This window comes from Kogia breviceps, chromosome 16 (genome assembly GCF_026419965.1).
Source record: "Kogia breviceps isolate mKogBre1 chromosome 16, mKogBre1 haplotype 1, whole genome shotgun sequence".
Lineage (NCBI taxonomy): Eukaryota > Metazoa > Chordata > Mammalia > Artiodactyla > Physeteridae > Kogia > Kogia breviceps.
The window spans coordinates 21933307-21956742 of NC_081325.1; the positions used below are offsets into that span (position 1 = coordinate 21933307).

The window sequence follows — 23436 nt, forward strand, 5'->3', positions numbered from 1 at the left end:
CTCGGATGGGGCTATCAACCTAGACTTTGGTTATTCTGACAATTCAATCTCTTGGCTGCTTTGAGTTCCCTATACATGTCTGAATTGTTTGTAGGATACACGCGTGCATCACACACCTGCTGTGCAAACTCTCTTGGTTGGAAAAACCAAAGACCCACCCAGGAGCAGTCACAGGGCATGGGAGAACTCATCACTCGGGGGCCCAATACCCCTACCATGACCATGTGGATAGCTCTCCAGAGGCTGGAGAAGCACACGGGAGGGGCCTTCTAGGAGGGCACATGTGCTGGAGTGGGGTAGCTCAGCCCGGTTGGGACGAGCACTTCGACCAGGCCCCGCCAGCGGGTCTGCTGTCTGGTGGACCATAGCGGGAACCATATCTCCTGGTGAAGAGACCATGGAATCCAACGGGGCTGTTGAGAGACCACTGGCCTGGGTGAGCGGGCCATCACTCCACCTCAAGGCGGGGATGGTCAACAATGAAGAGCTTAGAGGCAGGGGTGGCCGCACCAGAGCCTCCGCCTCCGCCTGCCCTGAAGCCCTGACTCATTCCCCGCATGAAAAGATAAACTGAAGCCTATTAAAAATTCGAAGAGTTTATCTGAGCCTGTGTGGATTCAAATCGGGCAGCACCAAACCGGAAGTGGTTAAGAGCCCTCCACCAACAGGAGCTCGGGAGAGACTTACAGGGAAAAAGCAGAAGCAAAGCAAGGAAATTATTGATTGGCCGTAGCTTAAAGCCTAGTTGGCTGCTTGTGATTGATTGCCCTCGGGTTTTGATTTCCTAACCTTGAGGCATTTATGGCCTTAGGCTTTGGTTTGCTTACTTAGGGCATCAGGGCCTCACAGCCTCCTCAGTCCCATGGTCTCCGGGTTTAATTAACTGAAGACCAGCAAGGCGGAAAGGAGCGTTGCAGAGGCTGGGAATCAGACAAGGCAGACCTGAGACACCCCAGCTTTTCCGCAACCTAGAAAAACCAGCCAATCACAGGCTCCGTTCTTGTATCTGCCCCAGGTCACATGCAACTTCGGATCTGTGGGTCTTCCACTTACGATAGAAGCTTGTAAGGGAATGGGAGACTGTAAATTATCAGATGCAGAACCACCTCCATAACAACCTCGACCTGTAGGTGAGCAGGGCAACAGGCCAGACCCATGGTTCTCCTGGACAGCAAGTCAAACTTCCCCTTCTACCAAAAGGGAGCCAAAAGAAGAAACTCTTGCGAGGACCCACCCACGGGTCAGTGCTGGTTAGCATCATGGACTTGGGATAGAATGATCAAATCTACAAAATAAAAAAGGAACTTACAATGTCATTACTTTGGAAGAGTCTTGAAAGGTAGAATCATCATCCTCTACAAGAACGTGCTAGGTGCTACCCTGCTTTCCTCAAGACTGTTATCCTTCACAATGAATAAATAACCAACCACTGAGAGCTTGGCCATTCCTGGAACTCAGAAAGGCTGTGATGCTCTTAAGGCATGGAAGCACTATTACGTTCTAGAGCCATCTCTACATTTGGAAGAAGAGGGTAATTTTATGCTCTCAAACGACTTCTTGGTGTGCTACTATTTAAAAAAAGTTCTTGAGGGAATTGGAGAATGAGAAGGGGGTGTGACCGTAGCGGACATAGTCTTTGTTTTTTTGGGGGTTTTTTTTGTGTGTGTGTAGTACGCGGGCCTCTCACTGTTGTGGCCTCTCCCGTTGCGGAGCACAGGCTCCGGACGCGCAGGTCCAGCAGCCATAGCTCACGGGCCCAGCTGCTCCGCGGCATGTGGGATCCTCCCGGACCGGGGCACGAACCTGCGTCCCCTGCATCGGCAGGCGGACTCTCAACCACTGCGCCACCAGGGAAGCCCCGGACATAGTCTTTGGAACAGATCTTGCCACAGCCTTCCTACTGTTCCATTGCTTGTCTTTTTCGAATAACGTCTTGCAATCTCCTCCGGCAGCTCAGAGAGTCAGAAAAGTGATGATGAACTAACTGTTGATTCCCATTTTCTGGCTCTTTCATTCTGTGGTCCTTTTGCAGGTTGCGACCAGGTCGTATCAGTCAGTGCTCAGGACCGTGCTCAAAGAAATGGCAGCTCACGATGAACTGGAGGACGATATTAACATTCCCCTGACTGGTCATCTGGAGAGTGAGACCAGAATGAAACTGGGAATTCTGTAAGTGACTGGAGAGATGGAGCTATTGGTCAGTAGGTGCAGGTAGGCCAGTGGTAGCAGCAGGGAAAGTGTAAACTGGGTCATCAGAGAATAGAGTCAGGCCAGCGTTGGACTGGTCCCCTGAGACAAAGAGCAGGCACAAGCCAGGCACAAGGACAAGGGTAAGATTAGCGGTCATGGGGACAGGATGACCCAGCTGCCTGCCAAAACTCAAGAACAAAGAAATCTGTGAGCAGGGGATGTGCAGGATAGGATCAAAGATGGCAGTGACAGGGGTTGGAAATCCAGGACAGGAAAAGCCTTGAAGGGACTGTGAATTGTACAAAAGTCTGGGAAGCAAGGCTCAGACCCCTGGGCCTTTGAAGTGAGGGGACAACGGAGGCTCAAGATCATGCTTCTTGAGGGGGAAAAGCCCTGAGCTTCACTGCCCTGGGATTCACGGCAAGAGCCCCCATTGGGAAAGGGGAATGATAAGTTTATTGCAGACTGCTGCTGGCACCCAATCTTTCTAGCTGGCATGACTCCAGGTCTCAAAATGTTCCAGAACCCCATTTGTACATCCAGACTGGGGTACATGGAAGCCTGGACTTTCACTTATCCAGCTGTCAGAAACCTTGGTGAACAAGGTACATGGCCAGACATCCAGTGGGTCTATGGCAGACTCTCCAGCAGTGGCACCAAGGAAGAGGCTGCGAGGATGGGGTGCCCTGCATAACCTCCTTGGTGAATGGAGACTCCCACAAAAATCAGGGAGAGATTGACTGCCAGCAACTTCTGCTCTGGGCTCAGTAGAGTCCTAGGGCCAGAGACCCCTAAGGCTCCTCTAGGAAAAGGGAAGGCAAAATACACAATGCCAATCACAAAGAACATCCAAGCTTTCAGATCCTCATACAGCAGCAAAAAACAAATCCCAGATAACATCCCTGTAAGTTACCCTCTCTCATATGTTACATTTTCTCCCCTTCTTTCCCATTTAAGCCTATTAACTGAGGCTCATTCTAACCTAATTGCACTCAATGAATAGCTCATGAGCACCTCCTGTGTGCCGGTCTGTACAGTGGTGTGTAACCCAGTCTCTACCATTGAGGAGCTAGCTAGTAAGGATTCCACTAGCTTGCAAAGGTGGGCAAAGAGCCAAGGGAGGAAACTTCCCCAAAGGGCCCTGGATGCCTCTGGCTGGATCCCCTCACTGGAATTTAACTCTTGTATACACGTGGCATCCTGCTCTCAGCCGGCCGGACAGGCTTCACCTCACCCCCCCTCGGTCCTTACTGTTTCACAGGTGATGGTAGGCAAGGTAACTGCTTCAATTCCATTCAAAGTGCTTGCAAATAAATATCACTTGGTACAAATGGGCCATGAAGAGCTCATTCTCCAGTTCGGCAATTGCTCCTAAAGTACAAAGAGCAAACCTCTATTTTCCACCAGACAAAACAGTCCAGCCCTTTCCAGCAAAGGGTATGTGCTTCCTAAGGTTGCTTGGGGTTAAATTATTATGCTCTCTTCAAGGACACTGAACTGAGAACTTAAAATCTGTCTTGTCAAAGGCCTTCTTCTCTGATCCAGTTAAGCCTGGGAAGCTCACTCCTTCCGGCAGATTCCCTTCCAAAAGGGCTCTGATCTTTGAACCAGGAAAGGCAGCTGCCTCTGGAGACCACACTTATTTGGAAGTAAAACAGTCCAAGCCACTTTAATGCCAGGATGACTCCCTTTGTATATTGACATGAGAGGGGGGTTGAGGGCTTGATCATTTTGAAGAGCTGTGCCTTAATGTGGCTTTCATGATAAGTCATTTTTGAGTGAGTTTATTTGAAATTTTCCTACTCAATGCAAAGGGGTTTCAGGTGGCTCTGTCCGGTTCGCAGACAATGCTGTTTCTCTAAGCTATTTCCAAATAGCCTTCGCTGAAAGAGGCACAAGCCGCAGAGAAAGCAAGCTGCACGAGCCTAACTCACAGAGCCAGCCGTGCATTTGGACCTCCCAGCCCTGGCCTCGCTCCCAGGAGGACCCCCACTGAATTCATTTTGAAAGGTCTGGGGGTCAGCCCAGGTGCCCAAGTTGAAGGCCAGTTAGAGGCCAGGAGGGACACACAACCCCATGTGCTGGCCCTTTATTCCTGAGTACAGACTGGAAGAAAGCTGGGTCCGAAAGCTGGGTCCAAAAGCACGGCCAGCCAGCCAGCCCTCCACCTATGAAAAGGCTGAGTAGGCTCTAGCACTGTCTACTGTGCAGCATGACTTGGAAACATGAATTTAGTCTCAGCTACTAAAGATGCGTCACATTCCTTTTAGGCTGAAGAAAAATTTTGCAAAATATAAGGAAGCAATCCTCTGGATTATGAAGAAACATGAAAGTAAGAACCCTCTCCCACCTTCCACCCCCATTGCCCGGCTCTCCTGGGTGCGTCTCTGTGTCTCCCACCTTCTGCCATGTCCATAATGGAGGGAGAAATGCTTGTTTCTTCACCTGAGCATCTACTGGGCTAGTACGGTCTCAGCTGCTGGGGATAAAATACAGAGCAAGCCAGACAAAGGATAAACCTCGAGGGGTTCATCCTTTGTTTGTGCTGGAGGTGAGAGGGAGGGCAAGAGGTGAAGACAGCCAAGAAATCAGGGAATTTGCACATAAAACGGTTAATGGGGGCTTCCCTGGTGGCGCAGTGGTTGAGAGTCCGCCTGCCGATGCAGGAGACGCGGGTTCGTGCCCTGGTCCGGGAAGATCCCACATGCGGCAGAGCAACTAAGCCCGTGAGCCATGGCCGCTGGGCCTGCGCGTCCGGAGCCTGTGCTCCGCAACGGGAGAGTCCACAACAGTGAGAGAGGCCCGCGTACCAAAAACAAACAAACAAACAAAACGGTTAATAGTATGGTGGGAAGGGGATACTGTGGGAGGACCACACAAGAAGGCATCTGACCTAGATTTGCCTGCGGGGGGTGGGGGGTGTCCAAGAAGTCATTAACACAAAGTTTAAGAAAGAGCCCCTTTACCAGATACGGAAGGCATTTGAGGTCCAGCTGTTAAGATGTGCCAATCATGGAGGCTGCCAGTTTTTTGCGTCTAATCAAAAAAGTTTGAGCCAAGAGCCTAAGCCATCAGGCTACTTAATTCAGAAACTCAAAACCACCATATGGAACGTCTTTCAGACGACCAGATCCAACTAACGTAGAAATGGCAGCAATACCCATGGCAGACACACCTAATCAATCATGGTGCTTTTTCTTGCTGAGCCAGGACACAGCCCCAGATTCCCTCTCAAGGAAGAGCTCCTGTCCCCATACCAGTGCAGGCCCCTGACCTAACTCCTATGGAATAACTGCTGCAGGCCAGTTATCAGATTCAAATTCAGCTTCAAAACCATGTGAAGTTGGGTAAAGAAACTTAGGCCAAGAGAATAAGTGACTTCCCTGAGATCACCCAGCCATTGTGTGGGCGTGAACCACACTCAGGCTCAAGACCCTCAGGTCAGACCCAGGGCTCAGCCCCATGACATGTTCAATGAGCAACAAAAGGCAAGCGTGTCTGGGGAAGTAAAGGGCCTTCTAAGCCTGAGTCTCATGTCCCCACTGGAGTTAGAAGGCAGGCAGGCAGAAGGAATTACCACCTTCGGTTTCTAGAGAGGGCAGGCCTACCTCCCACCAAGACCCACACAATGAGGTACCCCCCAAACAAGGAGGGGGTTTCAGATGTTCAACAGCCAGAAACACAACAGATGCCTGTTATTATGTTATTTCTGTTCCCTTTGGGCCAAAGACACCTGTGTCTTTCATTCCCTGGCAAGGCGCACAGTAGGCACTCAATAAGTGTTTTTTAAATGGATGCAGGTATGCATGAGTTTTTGCTCCTTCTGGGAAATAAAGGCCTTTCAGGATACTCTACGTCACATGCCCCGGGTAGGACTTCTAACTGGAGAGTGAGATTTGACATGACCGGATTCCCCATTTGTGCCTCACCATCACCCCTGCCCACTCCCTGCTCCTCTGAACACCTGAGGCCTACAAGGTTTGAGCTTTTTATGCAGAAAAGCAACACACTTCTAACTGATAGGAGGCATCCCCTCCGTGTTCAGGTTGTAGCCAATCCCAAAGAAATCCCCCAGCCTCCTTTGAGCTACAAACTCATTTACTTCCAGGATCCAGACCACTATCTGACACCCCAGGCACACAGCCCCACGTCTCTGACCTCTGCGATTTCCAAGCCAAGGCTGGCGTCGCAGGCACATGACCTGCAGGCACACAGGTCCTCACACTTAGGGCCCTGCGCTTGCTTTTAATGCTCCGCTGTCACTATCTTGAAATCCTTAACAATTTTCGAACAAGGACCCCTGCACTTTCATTTTGCACGGAGACCCTCAGATTACGTAGCCTCTCCTATTCAGAGACGGCTCGCCTGGTGCAAAGAAGTGGGCCATCACTACACAGCTCGTGTCATGAGCCAGCAGAATCCAAAGCTCCCCGGGTGGAGGACACAGGTCTGTTGCCCTTCTATGGGGCAGCGGGCTCCGTGCAGCATCATTTCAGAGTAACCTGATGGGTCTCTGCAGGCAGCATGATCCCACTTTAAGAAAACTGAGGCTCCGAAAGGTAGTCTAAAGCCTCCCCGCTAATAAAGACTGAGCTGGATAAACAGCACAAACCAGAAAATCCATGAGTTTAGCATTCTGACAGGAGAAAACCATGAGCACATTCACGTTCTCTTTTATCATTACCAGTTCAGAAATGCCTTATATTAATTTCTAATTGATACTCAGGAACAGCAACTGGGCTCACATCAGCTTTTTCCCCTGGACAAATCATTTCCACTCTGGAAGCAAGCACTGGAGGAGGACTCCTCGGAGGGAGACTGAGGCCCCCTTCCAAGCTTCTCACAAAGGTCTTTTATTGACTCTGCCCCTGCCCACCTCTCTCTCACTTTCCTGAGGAAAAGCTCCCCCTGTGAGCTCTAATAAGCGGCCCCTTTAGTTCCTCAGGTGCGCACAGGCGTGGTTCTCCTTCCACCCCCACCTCTCCATCCTCACTGACACCACCTCAGACACCTTCCTAGTGTCCCTGACTCCCATCCTCTCCTTTCTCAGTCCTTTCTTCATATTGTTGCCAGCAAAATCTTTTTAAAAACTCTTCACTGGCCCTCCATTGGCTCCAGGAAAATCCCACATTCCCCATGTGGCTTAGAAGGCCCTCACTTTTTCCTCTCCAGACACACTGGCTTTTTGGTTATTCATCAGGGCCAGGCATCCCTGCCACAGGGCCTTTGGACGTGCTGTCCTCTGCCTAGAGCACTATTCATTCCAATATACTTGTGATTTGCTCCCTCACTTTATTCAGGTCTCTGCTTAAATGTCACCTTCTCAGAAAGTTTCCTTGGCTACCCTTTACAAACCAGTGCACACACACACACACACAGACACATAATTTTCCATCCTTCTCACCTGCTTAATGTTTCTTCAGGGCACTCCTAGCCACTGGCACGTGAAGTTTTTATCTGTTCACTTGTTTAACAACATCTCCCCTACTAGAACAGGCAGCAGGGAATGTGGCGTCCCTGATACCTAGGACAGTTTCTGGCACACAAGTACACAATAGATATTTACTGAGTGAGTGAATAAAGGAATGCTCTAGCCCTGCCTGCCTCTCCTGAGTCGCCTGTCATCACTAAGCCGGTCCCAGACTAGCCTTCAACCATGTCGTGCTTCTGCTAGGAATTCTGCCCGGCGTACTAGAGAAACTAGAAACTAGAAACTTCCACCAGGAGTGTCCTCAACCGCCAGGCCTGGATACGGTCCCCGTGAGCTCTCGTGGCACCCTCTGTGTTGGTTCGCAACCTCGGGGTTCCCCGGGTGAAATTCGAAATTAGCCCCCGTAAGCAGAGGGCAAGGAGAGACCGAAGAAAGAGGCAGCCCGCTCCAGACTGGGAGGTGGCAGGTTTAATAAGCAAGAGAACTTAACATTCGACGCTTGTCTTGGGCGGCGCAAGACTTGCAGATTTCCACCCCCGCCCACGAGAACCTTAAAAGTTTCCATGGAGGCCTTACCTGGCTTCAGGCACGTATCCCTCCAGATGGGCTCAACAGCACACTGCTCGCAAAGCTGCGTCCTTGAAAAGGGCTCGCACTGTGGGAACCATGGGCAGAACGTACATTCCAAGGACGGGGAGGGGGTGGGAAGCCTTCCATTGCCCGGTCCAGCTCGCTGGTCAAGAGGCGGTCACGTTCTCTCCGAGACCTCCTCCAACACTGTGCTGGCCCCAGTGGTGGGACAACCAACCTTTCTTAACTGACCTCCCCCAAACCTAGCTGCGGAAGGAACCGGGCCCTCTTCCGGGAAGAGCAACCTGGCTGATACCGACCGCGCCGGAAGCTCCTCCTACCGCTGCGCCCCCTGGTGGTCGGACACCCGCCAAGGGTCCCTGGGAGCGGGGATCGTTCCCTGGTTGGTCCTTACGGGTTTACTCCCCAAATTCAATTGTTATAAAAATGGACCAAAATGAAGATAAAAAGAAACTTGCTGTTGCTGTGAAAACTAAGTGCAATGCTTTTAAGATGACTCAATAAGTAAACAGCTTTTAAAAAAACTGCTTTGAACAAGATGTGGACCAAACATACACAGAAGATTGGGGCATATACAGAAATTCTTTCAAAATCTACAATTCTGCACTCAGACTATGCAGAAATTGCCAAAACTGAAAGTTATAGATAATAAATTATGAATGGGGTTTAAGCAAAAAATGATCACAGAGCCCTGCACTTAAAAATGATGTGTTAGTACACATTTCTGTTTTAAGTTAAAACAAGCATGTTTAAGGCATGTTTCCTTTTTTTTAATGACGCCCCACTTTAGCCTATTTTTTTCCCATTAACAGAATCAGCAGCCACACTTGTTACTGGCATGTGGCTGGTGTGTCACCCCTCACATCCCCAAGTCTGGACCGGGTGGCCTTCACCGTGGTGTCTGGCATCTGGCACTAAGCTGGCACATCATAGGCCCCTAATAAATGTCTGCTGAATGAATGAATGGAAAAAAATGAGAGCGCTTGGGCTCTCATATTGGCTTGGGCCAATATCCCAAATCCTCAGGCTCTCTTTGGTGCCCTGAGAGAAACAGATCTAAGTTTTCTTTCTCTTTTCTACCAAAGACTTACTTAACCAAAGGGCTACAGAGACTACTTTCACATTCCACTTATGTAATCTACCACCACAAGATGAGGAGTCTGAGAAAGAAGTAGTCAAACAATCTCGTCGTCTTGTTCGCCGTAAGAAGACGTTAGAAATACACACAGACTGGATAAAGAACAAGATTAAGGTAAGTGTGGCAGTTGGTGTTTGCACTTTGCGCGGGGCTGCTTTTTTTTTTTTTTTTTTGGCCCAGGTAAGACATATACACACACCATCAGGGAGCTGTCAGGACCAATACACAACATGAATACAAACAAGAAAAATATGTCCCATGTATAGAGGCACACCTGAGTGTGTGGGTTATCACAGACTGACTAGGACTTGTACTAGGGGTCGTTGAGACTCTTCTTGTAGGGCCTACATTAAGCAATTGGGTGGGGTTGGGAGTAAAGGAGATATATATTATAATATATAGGTCCCTCCCCTAACAAATTTAAAATCTATATGGAAAAGCAATCACATAGGGACTTCTCTGGTGGCGCAGTGGTTAAGAATCCGCCTGCCAATGCAGGGGTCACAGGTTCGAGCCCTGGTCCGGGAAGATCCCATATGCCACGGAGCAACTAAGCCTGTGTGCCTGCGTGCCACAAGTACTGAAACCCATGCGCCTAGAGCCCCATTCCCCACCCTGTCCTGCCCTAGAGCTTTTGTTCCTGGAGCATCTGTCTCCTAACCAATCTTAAATGTCCTTCCTGCAGCCAGGGGGAAGGTTCTCCCCAAGATCTCTAAGCAAAGGATCCTGCCTAACCCACCATTCACATAGACTGCCCAAAAGGCCCATGAGGAGTGGGACATTTGGTTGTTTTTTGTTTTTACAAATGGGCGATAAATTCCAAGTAGTTTGCTGAGTCAGGTAGCATTGTTTATAAGTGTGTGCTCGTGTTCAGGCAAAATCCAGCCCAGCCAGCATCTCCGCAGCAGTCAGGGAGAGATCACAGACAGACAGGAGCCAGGGAGAGCTCAGGGGCAGACAGAGAGACAGCAACAGGGAGAAATCACAGACAGACAGCAGCTCTCTCATAGCTCAGGGTCCTGCCTATAAGGCACTGTTTTCCCTCTAGTAGAAGTGAAGGAAGGCCAGAGATGTAGTCTCTTCTCTCTTAACTTTTAGCTCTTAACCTCACACTTTGTCCGCAAGCCAACAGTGATGAGATTTGGGCTTTTAGATGTGCTATTTGTGATATATTTCCCAGTGAGAGAAAATGTGACAAATCTACCTCTGTGTCAGAGATTTTTCTTTGCCCGTGGGGTCCTTATCATTAGGAAAATGTCATCCCATGACGAGTGAATTTGACAAGAAGGAAGCATCTTGAGAAATTCTGGCTTTCAGGTGGCTTTTGAAAATAAGACCTAAAATGCAAAATCCTCTCCCGTGAACATTATCTAGAAGCTTCTTACGAGCTATCGATAAGGAAGAAACCAACCACGGATGTCCTTATAAAGCACTTTTTTTTTAGGTTTAAAAAAAGAGAGAGGGCTTCCCTGGTGGCGCAGTGGTTGGGAGTCCACCTGCCGATGCAGGGGACGCGGGTTCGTGCCCCGGTCCGGGAAGATCCCACGTGCCGCGGAGCGGCTGGGCCCGTGAGCCATGGCCGCTGAGCCTGCGCGTCCGGAGCCTGTGCTCCGCAGCAGGAGAGGTCCGCATAACGCAGAAAACAAATAACAATAATAATAATAAATAAGAGCTCAAAAACCACTGACCTGACATCTAGTTAGAGTAACACGGGACACAAGATGATTTCAAAAGGTGTCCTGCTACAAACACCTGGGAAATTTAGACAAAACGTAAAAAGCATCCTTTGAAATGCAGAGTGTATAAGAAAGTGCGGGAGGTAATACCAGAAATAGAAACTGGAAAAAGAGAAGAGTGAGAGCGAGAAGTGTGGGTGAGGTGGGTGTGTCCTGGTGGAGGGGAGGGGTGGGAAGCAGGAGAAGAACTGTCCTGATAACCCAAGGGCTTGGGTTTTAATGCCTGATGGGGACACGAGGGAGTTGGAGGACAGGCGTCCTTCTCAAGCACAAGTGAAACAGCTACAATAAGTGACAACACACTCGGCCACAAAACAAGTCACAGAAAATACTAAAGAGCTGATACCATATAGACTCTGCTCTCTTAACCCTGTGGATTTTAATTGGTAATAATAATAACATAGCCAAAAGGAACTTGCACATGTGCAAATTTTATTTTGTTTTATTTTTTATTTTATTTATTTTTGTGTGTGTGTGGTACGCGGGCCTTCACTGTTGTGGCCTCTCCCGCTGCCGGAGCACAGGCTCCAGACGCACAGGCTCAGCGGCCATGCCTCACGGGCCCAGCCGCTCCGTGGCACGTGGGATCCTCCCGGACCAGGGCACGAACCCGCGCCCTCTGCATTGGCAGGCGGACTCTCAACCACTGCGCCACCAAGGAAGCCCCAAATTTTAAAACACTCTTGTAAATAACCTGTGTGTCAAAGGAGAAATCATATCGAAAATGTGAAAGGAGTCAGAATGAAATGAAAGGTAAATATCTACACTTGGAAGAAAGAGCTAAAACAGTATTTTGAGAGAAATGTTATAGCTTTAAATGCTTATATTAAAGAAGAGGAGGAAGAGGATTGTGAAGAAGAAGAAAGATGGAAATCGATGAGCTCAATGTTCAATTTAAGGAATTAGTAGAAAAATAGACTAATACAGAAAACTCACAGAAAGAAGACGTGTGTAGAAAATAATGATAGGAACAGAAATTGATACACCAGAAAACAAAGAAATAGAATAAGCAAACCAAAAAGCTGGCTCTTTAAAAAGACTAGTAAAACAGGCAAATCTCCAGGCAAGGTTGATCCAGAAAAACAAAAAAGAAAAGGTATAAATACTATGAAGAATGAAGACAAAGACATGACTAAGAGACAGTAGAGGTTTTTTTAAAACTTTATATCGGAACTTCCCTGGTGGCACAGTGGTTAAGAATCCACCTGCCAATGCAGGGGACACGGGTTTGAGCCCTGGTCCGGGAAGATCCCACATGCCGCAGAGCAACTAAGCCCCTGCACCACAACTACTGAGCCTGCGCTCTAGAGCCCTCATGCCACAACTACTGAGCCCACGTACCACAGCTACTGAAGCCCGCGTGCCTAGCACCCACACTCCACAATAAGAGAAGCCACCGCAATGAGAAACCCGCACACCGCAACGAAGAGTAGCCCCCACTCGCCGCAACTAGAGAAAGTCTGCACGCAACAACAAAGACCCAACACAGCCAAAAATAAATAATGAATAAATAAATTTTTTAAAATAAAATAAAATCTGCGCGCACACATGCACAGAGAGATCCATTTCAGCCTGCTTGTCACATAGACAGGTAAACTGAGGCCCTGAGAAGATTCCCACCTGGAATCCACAGCAAGTTGGTGGTGGTTATGGGTGGGGGAGTGATGGGTGGGTGGCATGCGGGAATCAGAGTAAGTAGACTGATCTCAAACCTTCTAGTGACAACACCATGCTCTGATTAAGGACAATCAGCCCCTGCGAACTTTTCACAGGCTTGTCTCTTCTTCCTAGGTACATCAAGGTGATGGAAAAATCATTCTCTACCCCAGTGAGACTGTCTTCCAAATTCTCTTTCCCGATGGATCAGGCCAGATATAGTATCCACTGGAGCACAGGGACACATATGATGCCTGAAAAGTCTGTGATTCGGGGCCGGGCATGGGTTTTACTGGGGCCTGCGTCCTCCGCAGGGCTCTGCCCTCTCCAGGGGACTTGAGCCTTAACCATCTCCCAGTTATCCATCAGGACACCTGGCTATGCTCATCCTCAGTATAAAAGAGGGAAAGTTCACATACATCATTCTGGAAGACAGTGAAAATATGTGTGTCCGGGCGCTTATCAACAACTCTGGCCATGCCACCTTCTATGATGAAAATGGAAACATCTGGTAAGCTTGGGTCATGAGTCTCAAACAACCCTTTCAGAGGAAAAGCAGTGTGATTAAGGTTTTGATTCCCAGTCTGCACAGCTGTCCTCTCTCTGGCTAAGCACCCCCCCTCTCTCTCTCATTCACTTATGAATTCATTCATCCGACTCACACCTGGGGAGATGGTATCACGATGGAACAGTAAGACAGGTCCCTGACCTCAGATGGCACACTATCCTTTTTGCACCATTGCTTCCCCGCCAGGAAATAGCAATCACGGACTCAAAGCTGGAGTAAGGTGGGACCCTTTTGGTTTCAGCTCTCTATATCATTTAAGAATCAAACTTCATCAGAACTACCTTAGAAAGACCTAGTGACCCTGTGTTTCAGGTTCCTCAGAGAGGAGGGTATGGTGATTGATTTGGAGGGGCATGTATCGTACTTTAAAAATATAACTTCTAAATATTTCATTGTAACTAACTTAGTTGTTATGTTCCCATTTCTGGTAATGGTGGGAAACCTCATCTTACCAATTCGAGGTAATTCAGTCGCTTCAGAATTTTTCTCCACCTCTTTGGTGTAAGAACTCTGTCTTTTCAGGATTTCTCCCTTGCCTTCTGTTCTAAATGGTCATGGAGTGGGAAATGCATATTGTCTTGAACCAACTTTATACTTCTTGATATATTTTTTTTAATTCCAAAAAAGATTTTCATTCTCCAGGCCTTGGTTTTTAGAATATTTTCTCTGCTATGAGGTCTTCAACACCATTTCCTGGTTGACTACTTTGTTCTCAGGGGTATCTGCCCTTCCTGGAGGGCACTTTGTATAGAAATTGATGTCTGGAAATACTACAAAGCTACAGTAATCAAAACAGTGTGGTACTGGCACATAAGCAGATGTATGGATCAATGGAACAGAACAGAGAGCCCAGAAATAAACCCACACACCTATGGTCAATTAATCTTCAACAAAGGAGGCAAGAATATACAATGGAGAAAAGACAGTCTCTTCAGCAAGTGGTGTTGGGAAAGCTGGAGAGCCTCATGTAAATCAATGAAGTTAGAACACACCTTCACACCATACACAAAAATAAACTCAAAATGGCTTGAAGACCTATATATAAGACATGACACCACAAAACTCCTAGAAGAGAACATAGGCAAAACATTCTCTGACATAAATCATAGCAATATTTTCTTAGATCAGTCTCTCAAGGCAAAAGAAATAAAAGCCAAAATAAACAAAAGGGACCTAATCAAACTATAAGCCTTTGCACAGCAAAGGAAACCATAAACAAAATGAAATGACAGCCTACAGACTGGGAGAAAATACTTGCAAACGATGCAGCCGACAAGGGCTTAATATCTTAAATATACAAACAGCTCATACAGCTCAATATCAAAAAATTAAACAACCCAATCAAAAGAAGAAGACTTAAATAGACATTTCTCTAAAGAAGACATGCAGATGGCCAACAGGCACATGAAAAGATGCTCGACATCACTAATTATTAGAGAAATGAAAATCAAAACTACAATGAGGTATCACCTCACACCAATCAGAATGGCCATCATTTAAAAACCTACAAACAGTAAATACTGGAGAGGGTGTGGAGAAAAGGGAACTCTCCTGCACTGTTGGTGGGAATGTACACTGGTGCAGCCACTATGGAGAACAGTATGGAGGTTCCTTAAAAAACTAAAAATAGTGCTTCCCTGGTGGCGCAGTGGTTGAGAATCTGCCTGCTAATGCAGGGGACACGGGTTCGAGCCCTGGTCTGGTAGGATCCCACATGCTGCAGAGCAACTAGGCCCATGAGCCACAACTACTGAGCCTGCGCGTCTGGAGCCTGTGCTCCGCAACAAGAGAGGCCGCGATAGTGAGAGGCCCGCGCACCGCGATGAAGAGTGGCCCCTGCTTGCCACAACTAGAGAAAGCCCTCGCACAGAAACGAAGACCCAACACAGCCATAAATTAATTAATTAATTAATAAGCTCCTACCCCCAACATCTTAAAGACAAAAAAACTAACTAAAAATAGAGGTACCATATGACTCAGCAATCCCACTCCTGGGCATATATCCAGAAAAGACGAAAACTCTAATCCGAAAAGAAATATGTACCCCAATGTTCATAGCAGCACTGTTTACAACAGCCAAGACATGGAAGCAAACCAAGTGCCCATCAACAGAAGAATGGATAAAGAAGATGTGGCACATTTATACAATGGAATATTACTTAGACATAGAAAAGAATGAAATAATTCCATCTGCAGCAACATGGATGGACCTAGAGATTATCATACCAAGTGAAGTAAGTCAGAGAAAGACAAATATTATATGATATCACTTATATATGGAGTCTAAAAAATAATACAAATGAATTTATTTACAAGACAGAAACAGACCAAAAAAACAAACTTATGGTTACCAAAGGGGAAAGGGTAGCGGCAGGGGCAAATTAGGAGTACTGTATTAACAGATACACACTACTATATATAAAATAGATAAACAACAAGGATTTACTGTATAGCCCAAGGAACTATATTCAGTATCTTGTAATAAACTATAATGGAAAAGAATCTGAAAAAAATATATAAAATGGAATCACTTTGCTATACACCCGAAACTAACACAATATTGTAAATCAACTGTATGTCAATTAAAAAAAAATGTTTTTTAAAGAAGGAAATTGATGTCTAAAGGGGGGAAGTACTGGATACAAGAAGCATCTGGGAGTGGGGACCAGAAACTCAGTCAATTACCTCTAATAGCATCTGCTACATACAGTAGGGCCTCTTCTCCCTAATGACACTTAAACTTTACGGCCACAAGAGACCTAGGGAAAATCTACTTTCATATTCTTGTTGAGGAAACTTAGGTGCAGAGAAAATGATGGGTCGTTCGCCCCAAGCCATAGTAAAATCACAGGCGAGCAGTTTTATGGAATTTTGACTCAGCCTGAAGTAAAGCTTTCTTTTAAATTATCAAATAAAGTTTGCGAGACAAACAACATCTTATCCTAGCGCATCAAAACCCAAGGGGAGGGGCTTCCCTGGTGGCGCAGTGGTTAGGAATCTGCCCGCCAATGCAGGGGACACGGGTTCGAGTCCTGGTCCGGGAAGGTCCCACATTGCTGCAGAGCAACTAAACCCATGCGCCACAACTACTGAATCCTGTGCTCTACAGCCTGTGCTCCGCAACAAGAGAAGCCACCGCAATGAGAAGCCCCCACTCGCCGCAGCTAGAGAAAGCCCGCACACAGCAACGAAAGACCTAACGCAGCCAAAACATAAATAAATAAAATCTGTTAAAAAACAAACAAACAAACAAAAAAAAAAAACCAAGGGGAAGGATGGTGCTCAGAGGTGGGGAAAGGCTGTCCCCCGCCTCGAGATTCTGATTCTGTAGGTCTGGGGCGGGGCCTGGAGATCTGCATTCTTTAAAAGCTTCCCAGGGGATTGTAGGGGTTGGCTGGTGCTGGAGCCCAGGCCGGTGTGCCCACCCGTCTCCCAGGGCTGTGGCACCCACTCGGGGCTGTAAGATAAAGACAGGGGACTCCGAGGCAATACATCCCATCCCCTCCAGGAGGCGGCTGCTGTGTGACACCACAGACCGTTCCTGGGACTCCAGGAAAGCCTCAACTCCATGAGGAAATGGGCCCAGAGGTCCTGTCCTGGGGGAGAGCAGTGGCCAGTGGTTCAACCTCTCTTCCTCTGGGCAGCCCAGCTTCCAGGCCCAGGCACTCGCCTCGTGGTCCCCTCCTGGCCCAGGAGCCCCTAACTTCTCATCTCCCGTCTCTTTCCTTGGGACCTGCAGACCTCTTGCCTTGGAAGTTTTTCGGAGACTCTGCTGACCACAGCTCCCGATTCTCCAGAGCGGGAGACATACCTCCCTTTCGAACCCTGGACTCCTCCTTCACGGAGAAACTGGGCCGCTTGCAACCAAGAGGCTGTGGGATGTTGAAAGAGAATCGGTTCTGCTCAGACCGGGCCCCGAAAGTCTAGGCAAGGGGCCCGGGCAGCATCCTGCCCCCAGGGCCACAGGCCAGGGCCCGGGCCCCCCGAGGGCCTCTGCTCTCACCCACCGCCTGTCGGGGGCCCCCGTGGCAGGAGAGCCTCCACAGACGTGTCGCTGTTGCTTTTTGTTGCCCTTCCTTCTTGCTGCTGGCCGAGCAGACGGAGTGGGCGAAGAGAAGTGCTCCCGCCCCGGCTTCCCCGGCAGGGCCCGGCCGCTCTGCGCACAGGCTGGGAGGCCCCAGGCAGCCCCTCCACGCTCAGCTGTAAGCAGTTCATTGCCAAGGCTTTCTTACTGCCTCTCCCAAGGGCAGCTGCATCTTCTCTCTCTGGGTCCAGCTCTCATCTCATTTGACTTCAACCAAAGTGGCGCCACGGATCGCATTTCAGGCATCAGAGACCTGGATGGGAGAGGGGCTGTCCCTGTGTAAAGCCTCACACCCATCACACCTGAAAGTTCACACCCCGGGGCAGAGCGCCCCAGGCTGCTTCCACCCTCACGGGTGGCGGCACCCGAGAAGACAGCTCCCACCGCAGAAGGACTCGGCCCCTGACGGGCTTCACGGTCAGAACTGCAGGCCCCTCATCACTGGGAGAGAGATCCTGTGGCAAACGCCCTCCTAGCCATTTGGGAACATTCAGCTGCTGCACCAGGCCCCCCCCCCCCCCCGCCCCGCAGACCCTCGTCACTTCCGGGAATCCCACGGCTCCCCTGGTCCAGCCCCGCCCCCACTCCTCCTTCGCATCACAGGCCCTGGGAAGGATGGAGCCCCGAGCTGATTGGAGGACTGACTATTTCTTGGGTCATTTTTTGATTCCATCTCCTCAGGGAAGGCAGAAGGCAAGGCTGAAGTTTGCCGGCTGTGTGGAAACTAAGCATCACCTCCACCCGCCAGGCCCACGCTTGAGGAACCGCAGACCAGGCCTCCCTCTGGAGCTCAGGGTCCCACACAGCAAGGGCCCCAGACCTGCCTAAACTCGGGGACCCACCACCTCCACAGTTTGCATCTTTACACCCCCTTAGAAGAAGCCTTCAATTTCACACCATTTCTGGGTGTTCTAGACCCCAATTTCTTGAGGGAGCCTTAGCCCAGAACTGGATACCTCCAGGCTGAGACAGATCCTAACCCTGGGAAGTGGAGAGGGCCTCGTGCAAAAACTCTGATGGGAGCCATTTAAAGGGTTACAAGCTAGCGGGGATCCGCTCCCCTGCAGAGTGAAAGAAGACTCCTCTTTGCCCTCCTCTCCATCAGTGATAATAAGGAGATCCTAATGTTCACTGACTTACTGCTTTGTACAGGCACTTAATCCTCACAAATACCCTATGAGTAAAGCACTGTTATTATCTGCATTTTACTGAGGCACAGAGAGGTTAAGTAACTGGCCCAAGGTCACACAGCTTGCAAGTGGCAGAGCCAGGCTATGAACGTAGAAAGTCTGGCTCCAGAGCCCAGGTTTTTAATTCATTACATGCATCACAGCCTCTTGTCTAGGTAAAGAGGGATGTGGTTGGACAGGCTGGGCCCCATGGTGAAGGGACTTAATCGTTTACACTTGGCTCGGTGGGCAGTGGAAAGCAACAGGAGGACCTAGCGTTGGGGAGTGACCAGAAGTTCTCCTTATTGGAAGTGAACAAGGCAGCCGTTAGCAGGCCTGAGCCGGCCTCTCCCTGCCAGCGTCCTACAAGGCCCCTGAACACCCCCAGACGAGGCCTGGCAGGTGGTCTGAGTAATCCAGGCTCCCCCAAACCCTACCTTCTCCTGACCAACCCAGGTCCCAGAGTCTCTTCCCTTCTGCATTTGGTTCCTGAGAGAAGTTGCTGCCCTTCAGCACCAATTCTCAAGACAGCACTGGTGGGATTCAAAAAGCAGAAGCCAGGGCAGAGGGGTATGGTGGGCTTGAAATGCCAGGAAAGGACGGCTCAACGGAGAGCGGGGCCTGGGCTGGATGAGGGAGGAGCCCACCACCCCTCCCTCACCCACAGCTGTTTACGCGGGCGCCAGGCGCGGTGTGGGGCAGGGTCCACCCGGGAGCCAGACAGAGGTGGACCCTTCCCTCCAGACCACAGGTTCCATTTCCATTTTAGTGGGACGGACGGATGATAAGCAAGCCCAGTCGATCCTCATTATTCGAGATAGTTTTGTTCTATAAGGTCTCCAGAACATAAACTAGCAAACCCTGAACCATTGCTCCCAGGGGAAAGAAGCAAATGCACACATTTCACATAGCGTCACAAACACGCACAGAGCACTGAAGGATGTGAGTTGCCTTATGGGCACATTCCCAGCTGCTTTGCCTTCTTAATTCAGCTTTGACGAGGGAACCAGAGGATGGAGCCAGGAGGAGCAGGGCACGTGGTGCCAGGAGCTTCAGTTCTGGGGCCGCCGGCTGCAATCTACCAGGATGGGTTGTTTCTAGTATGTACGGTTATCTATGTGTGATATACAAACACACCTATTTCCCCAGGGAGCAGTGGTTCAGTATTCGTTAACTCTGTGTTTGAGGCAACTTTATAGAACCCAACTACACCAAATAATGAGAATCAATGTGTATTAGTAAATCATAGGAAAGAAATTAACAAAGAGATGGAGATAGTCATATAGGGGACTCAGGGGGCTTCGGGAAGGGCCTCTCTGAGGAGGTGACATTTAAGCTGGGACTTAAAGCATAAGCAGGAGTCGACCACGCCAAGCAGGGTGGGGAGACCTCTTCAGCCAGAGGGAACAGCACGGCAAAGCCATGAGGAGTTCAGGAGCATGCGTGACCCGGGAACTGAAAGGAGCAATTGGGTGTGAGGGGCCAGGGGCACCAGAGGCGACTGAACGTGGACAGGCCAGGGCCGAAGGGCTGCGCCTAGATGGGTTCACCTCCTTGTTGGCATTTCTCCCACCTGCCAAGGCCCCATGTTGGGGGGAAGGAGCAAGGGTGGGAGGGGAGGAAGGAGGGGCGGGCTTGCACCCCTGGGAGAGGCTGTGCCCTCGCCCCCGGGGCCCAGTGCTGTGGCTGCCTGATGCCTTCTTGGTCTAGGTTGAACCTGAGCCAAAACCTGGGATACTACTTCGCCAGAGACAAGTACCAGAAGGCCTGGAACTGGTGGGATCTGAACCTCCACATCCACGCACCCCCCGTCCAGCCCATCTCCTTGAAAATCAACCAGTACATCAAGGTACAAATAAGGAGCCAGGATAAGATCATCTTCCGCTTCATCCACAAAAAGAAGCACATTTGCTTAAACCTAGGCACCAAGTACAAGGTAAGGTCTCAACTCCCCACATCTTCTGCCAGGTGGGGAACTACCCACACACAGGCCACTGCTGGCTTGAACTGGCCCGTGCCCAGGCCTCCAGGCCAGGTTCCTCAACACTCCAACTCCTAGGGAAACGAGGCCCCCTTCCCTGACCCGATGCTTGACCATATACAAAGCAATCATTTAACTTCCGAACACGTATCATTTAACGTAAGATTCGGAGCTGAGGAAACTGACATTCTCATCCCAGCAAGACCCAGACATGCTCCAAGGGTGCGCCAGACAGATGTGGGGCTCATAGGCAGACACCGTGAGGGCCTCACTCTCCTGCCGTGCTAGGGAATCCAAAGGGAGAAGCTGGACGCCCCCAGGAGGGCACAGCCTTTGGAAGGCAGTTCACACCACAGGGCCCAGCAGCTGGCCACCCTTTGGTTTGGGGTCAGGTTGGGATGTGGCCACGGGCACAGGCCAAGTGAGTGTCTTGGGGAAGCAACAGAAAGGTTGCTGGTGGTAGGGCTGGGTTCACAGATTCGCCCTGGAGAGTGATGTTTCCAGGGAAGACTCGGTCCTGGCCACAGGGTCCTAATCCTGACGTGGGGGGAGCTTGGTGCCCAGGTAGCATTAATCCTCAAGAGCCGCCTGTGAATTCCCACAGTACATCACCCCGGCGGTGCTGAGCAAAATGAAGAAGAAAGCAGTCCTGGAGATGGAATTCAGTTCAACAGCTCAGAAGATCCAGATCCTTCTGGGAAAAATGAGTAAGATCCTGAATATACTGACCACCTCTGATTTGGAATGCTTCATACAGGGCATCAAGATCTTGCCAACAAGACAGTATGAGTTGGAGAAGGAACTCTCATCTTCCAAGCTGGGGCAGTCACCAAACTGTGCTGCTTCGGCACGTGCTGAATGTTTCGGGGAGGTGGAGGTGTCCAAAGCCCCGAGGAAACCCCCAAAGCCCTAGTTAATATCTTGTGAGAGCTGGTTTGTAATTTGGGACCTATCACAGCTCCTTGATTTGGAGGGAAAAAAAAAAAAGTTTTTCAGGGGCAGAGAGGGGCTGACAGAGTCTGTGGCTGGGCACAGAAAAGACTTAATCATGCGCCCTGCCAGCATTAGAAGCAAATTGTTTCAGCAGACAATACATGTCAACACCTGTCCCGCTTGCTTCTACTGATCACCTGAATGCAGATGTTCTTTTGTGACTTTCCCATGCTTGGGTTGACTCAGGACACAGACTATCTCAAAGCTTAGCTCTGCCCACTGTTGGCTGTGTGACCTTGGGCAAGTAGCTCTCTGCCTCAGTTTCCTCATCTGTAAAATGGGTCTAGAAATAGTAGCTTCACAAACACCCCCTCTTCCACCCCCGCCAAGACAGAGGGACGCCCAGTCAGCAAAGCAGCACCAGCCTGCAGCCAGTCCCCCAAACCAGGAGCCCCAAAGGACCCACACTTAAACTCTCTTCGATAGCTGGGCCCCTTTTGGTCACTGGTTACAGTCACCAACTCAAATAGGTAGAGTAAAGTGGGAAACGTGTAATCTGGATGGAAGATGCAATGGGTCTCAGAAAGGACTGGCACGTGGGAGGCCTCCGGGAGCCAGGAGGACTCTCGTTCTCAGCTCTGCGACACTAGTCTTGTTCCAAAGACGTGTTTTCCATGCATCTCAGTTCACATGGCTTTGTCTCCTGGTCTTTCTCAAAAGATCCCAGTGGTCTCTATTGGCCTGGCTTGATCAGGAGGCCACCCTTGGTGTGATCCAGGGTGGTAAGGGAGGGTGGGGTTATGCCTTGGCTCCTAGTCGATGTCAAGCATGGAGAGGGGCAGTAGTTTCTAGAAAAGGGGGACTCAGGAGCTGGGCAATCCCCGATAGCCCAGTGTCCCTGGGACACTGCAAACTTCCCAGGATGGCCTCAACTGCAGCCCGAACCAGAAGAGGATAGGAAACGCCTCCTTCCCGGCTCAGCCTAGCAATTAACCAGCTGATCCTGGCTGTGAACAGACAGCCCAGCCCCACCTTCGCGGCCCCGCTCTCCGGCCGATCCCACACCGCCCTCACCCAAGTCCCGTGCTCACCCCAAATCCCGACAACTGCGCGCCTGGGGTGGGACCAGGGCAGTCACGCTGGCAGTAGCGGGGTGTGGCACGGTCACTTGCCCTGTGTGACTATCACACCTTGTTGGCAAGTAGCATCATCAGCTAAAACAACAGTTACTTTGTGGCCAGGTAGCGACCGCTGGGGAGCAGACCGTCACAGGCCACACAGTGCTTTGGCTGACCCAGGACACAGCCATTCTAGGGACCTTGTTAGTTTACCCCTCCGCTGGTGTGGGCAGAGCTCCCTTCTCTTACCAGGCCCTGGAGACAAGAAGCTCCGGAGTCGCGTCTCGCAGCAAACAAATCCTCCCGAGCCTGCGTGCATCTCAGAGACCTGACGTTCCTCCCACGTGGGCCCTGGAAGCAGACAGCCCTGGTGGGGGTCTTGGCGCCACCACCCGCTAAGCTGTGCGACCTTGGCCACGGCAGTGAGCTCCTCTGGGACCCCGTTTCCTCCTCTGTAACGGGAGGGCAATCACCAACACACCTCGCCGAGTTAGAGTGAGAATGAAGGCAGGTGGCATCAGTGAAGTGCTCAGCGTGGCGCTTCACAGATGTAGGCACTTTATTATCATCCGCCCGTGCCTCTCCCTGGTCTTTCTCCTTCCACGAAACCTGCACCCCGTTAACACAGAGATTGTCAGCAGGTGGCCTCGCAGAGGCATTGTGGTTGGTCAGCTCCCTGTTTAAATATTCTATTGCCAACGTCTACATAGACACAGTATTTCACGTAGATTTTAGGCATTTCCAGCCTCTCTTGTAGCTGCTGCTCTCTGTTCGAGTGTTATCACCGGCCGGACAGAATTACCCAGCACCCAGGGACTATTTCATAAGGAAAAGGGAGTCA

The 23436-nt window shown here is 49.9% G+C and overlaps 1 protein-coding gene across 1 annotated transcript in view; it reads left to right on the forward strand.

Moving 5' to 3' along the window:
- Positions 1-21457, forward strand: part of ERICH6B (glutamate rich 6B) — a 43262-nt gene extending 21805 nt beyond the window's left edge. Inside the window, exons 2-9 of the mRNA XM_067016900.1 lie at positions 369-436; positions 2033-2169; positions 4461-4522; positions 9298-9464; positions 12878-12963; positions 13101-13253; positions 20274-20499; positions 21149-21457. Coding sequence (XP_066873001.1) covers positions 369-436; positions 2033-2169; positions 4461-4522; positions 9298-9464; positions 12878-12963; positions 13101-13253; positions 20274-20499; positions 21149-21457 — 1208 coding nt within the window. The remainder of the gene's footprint in view (positions 1-368; positions 437-2032; positions 2170-4460; positions 4523-9297; positions 9465-12877; positions 12964-13100; positions 13254-20273; positions 20500-21148) is intronic.
- Positions 21458-23436: the final 1979 nt, after the last annotated feature.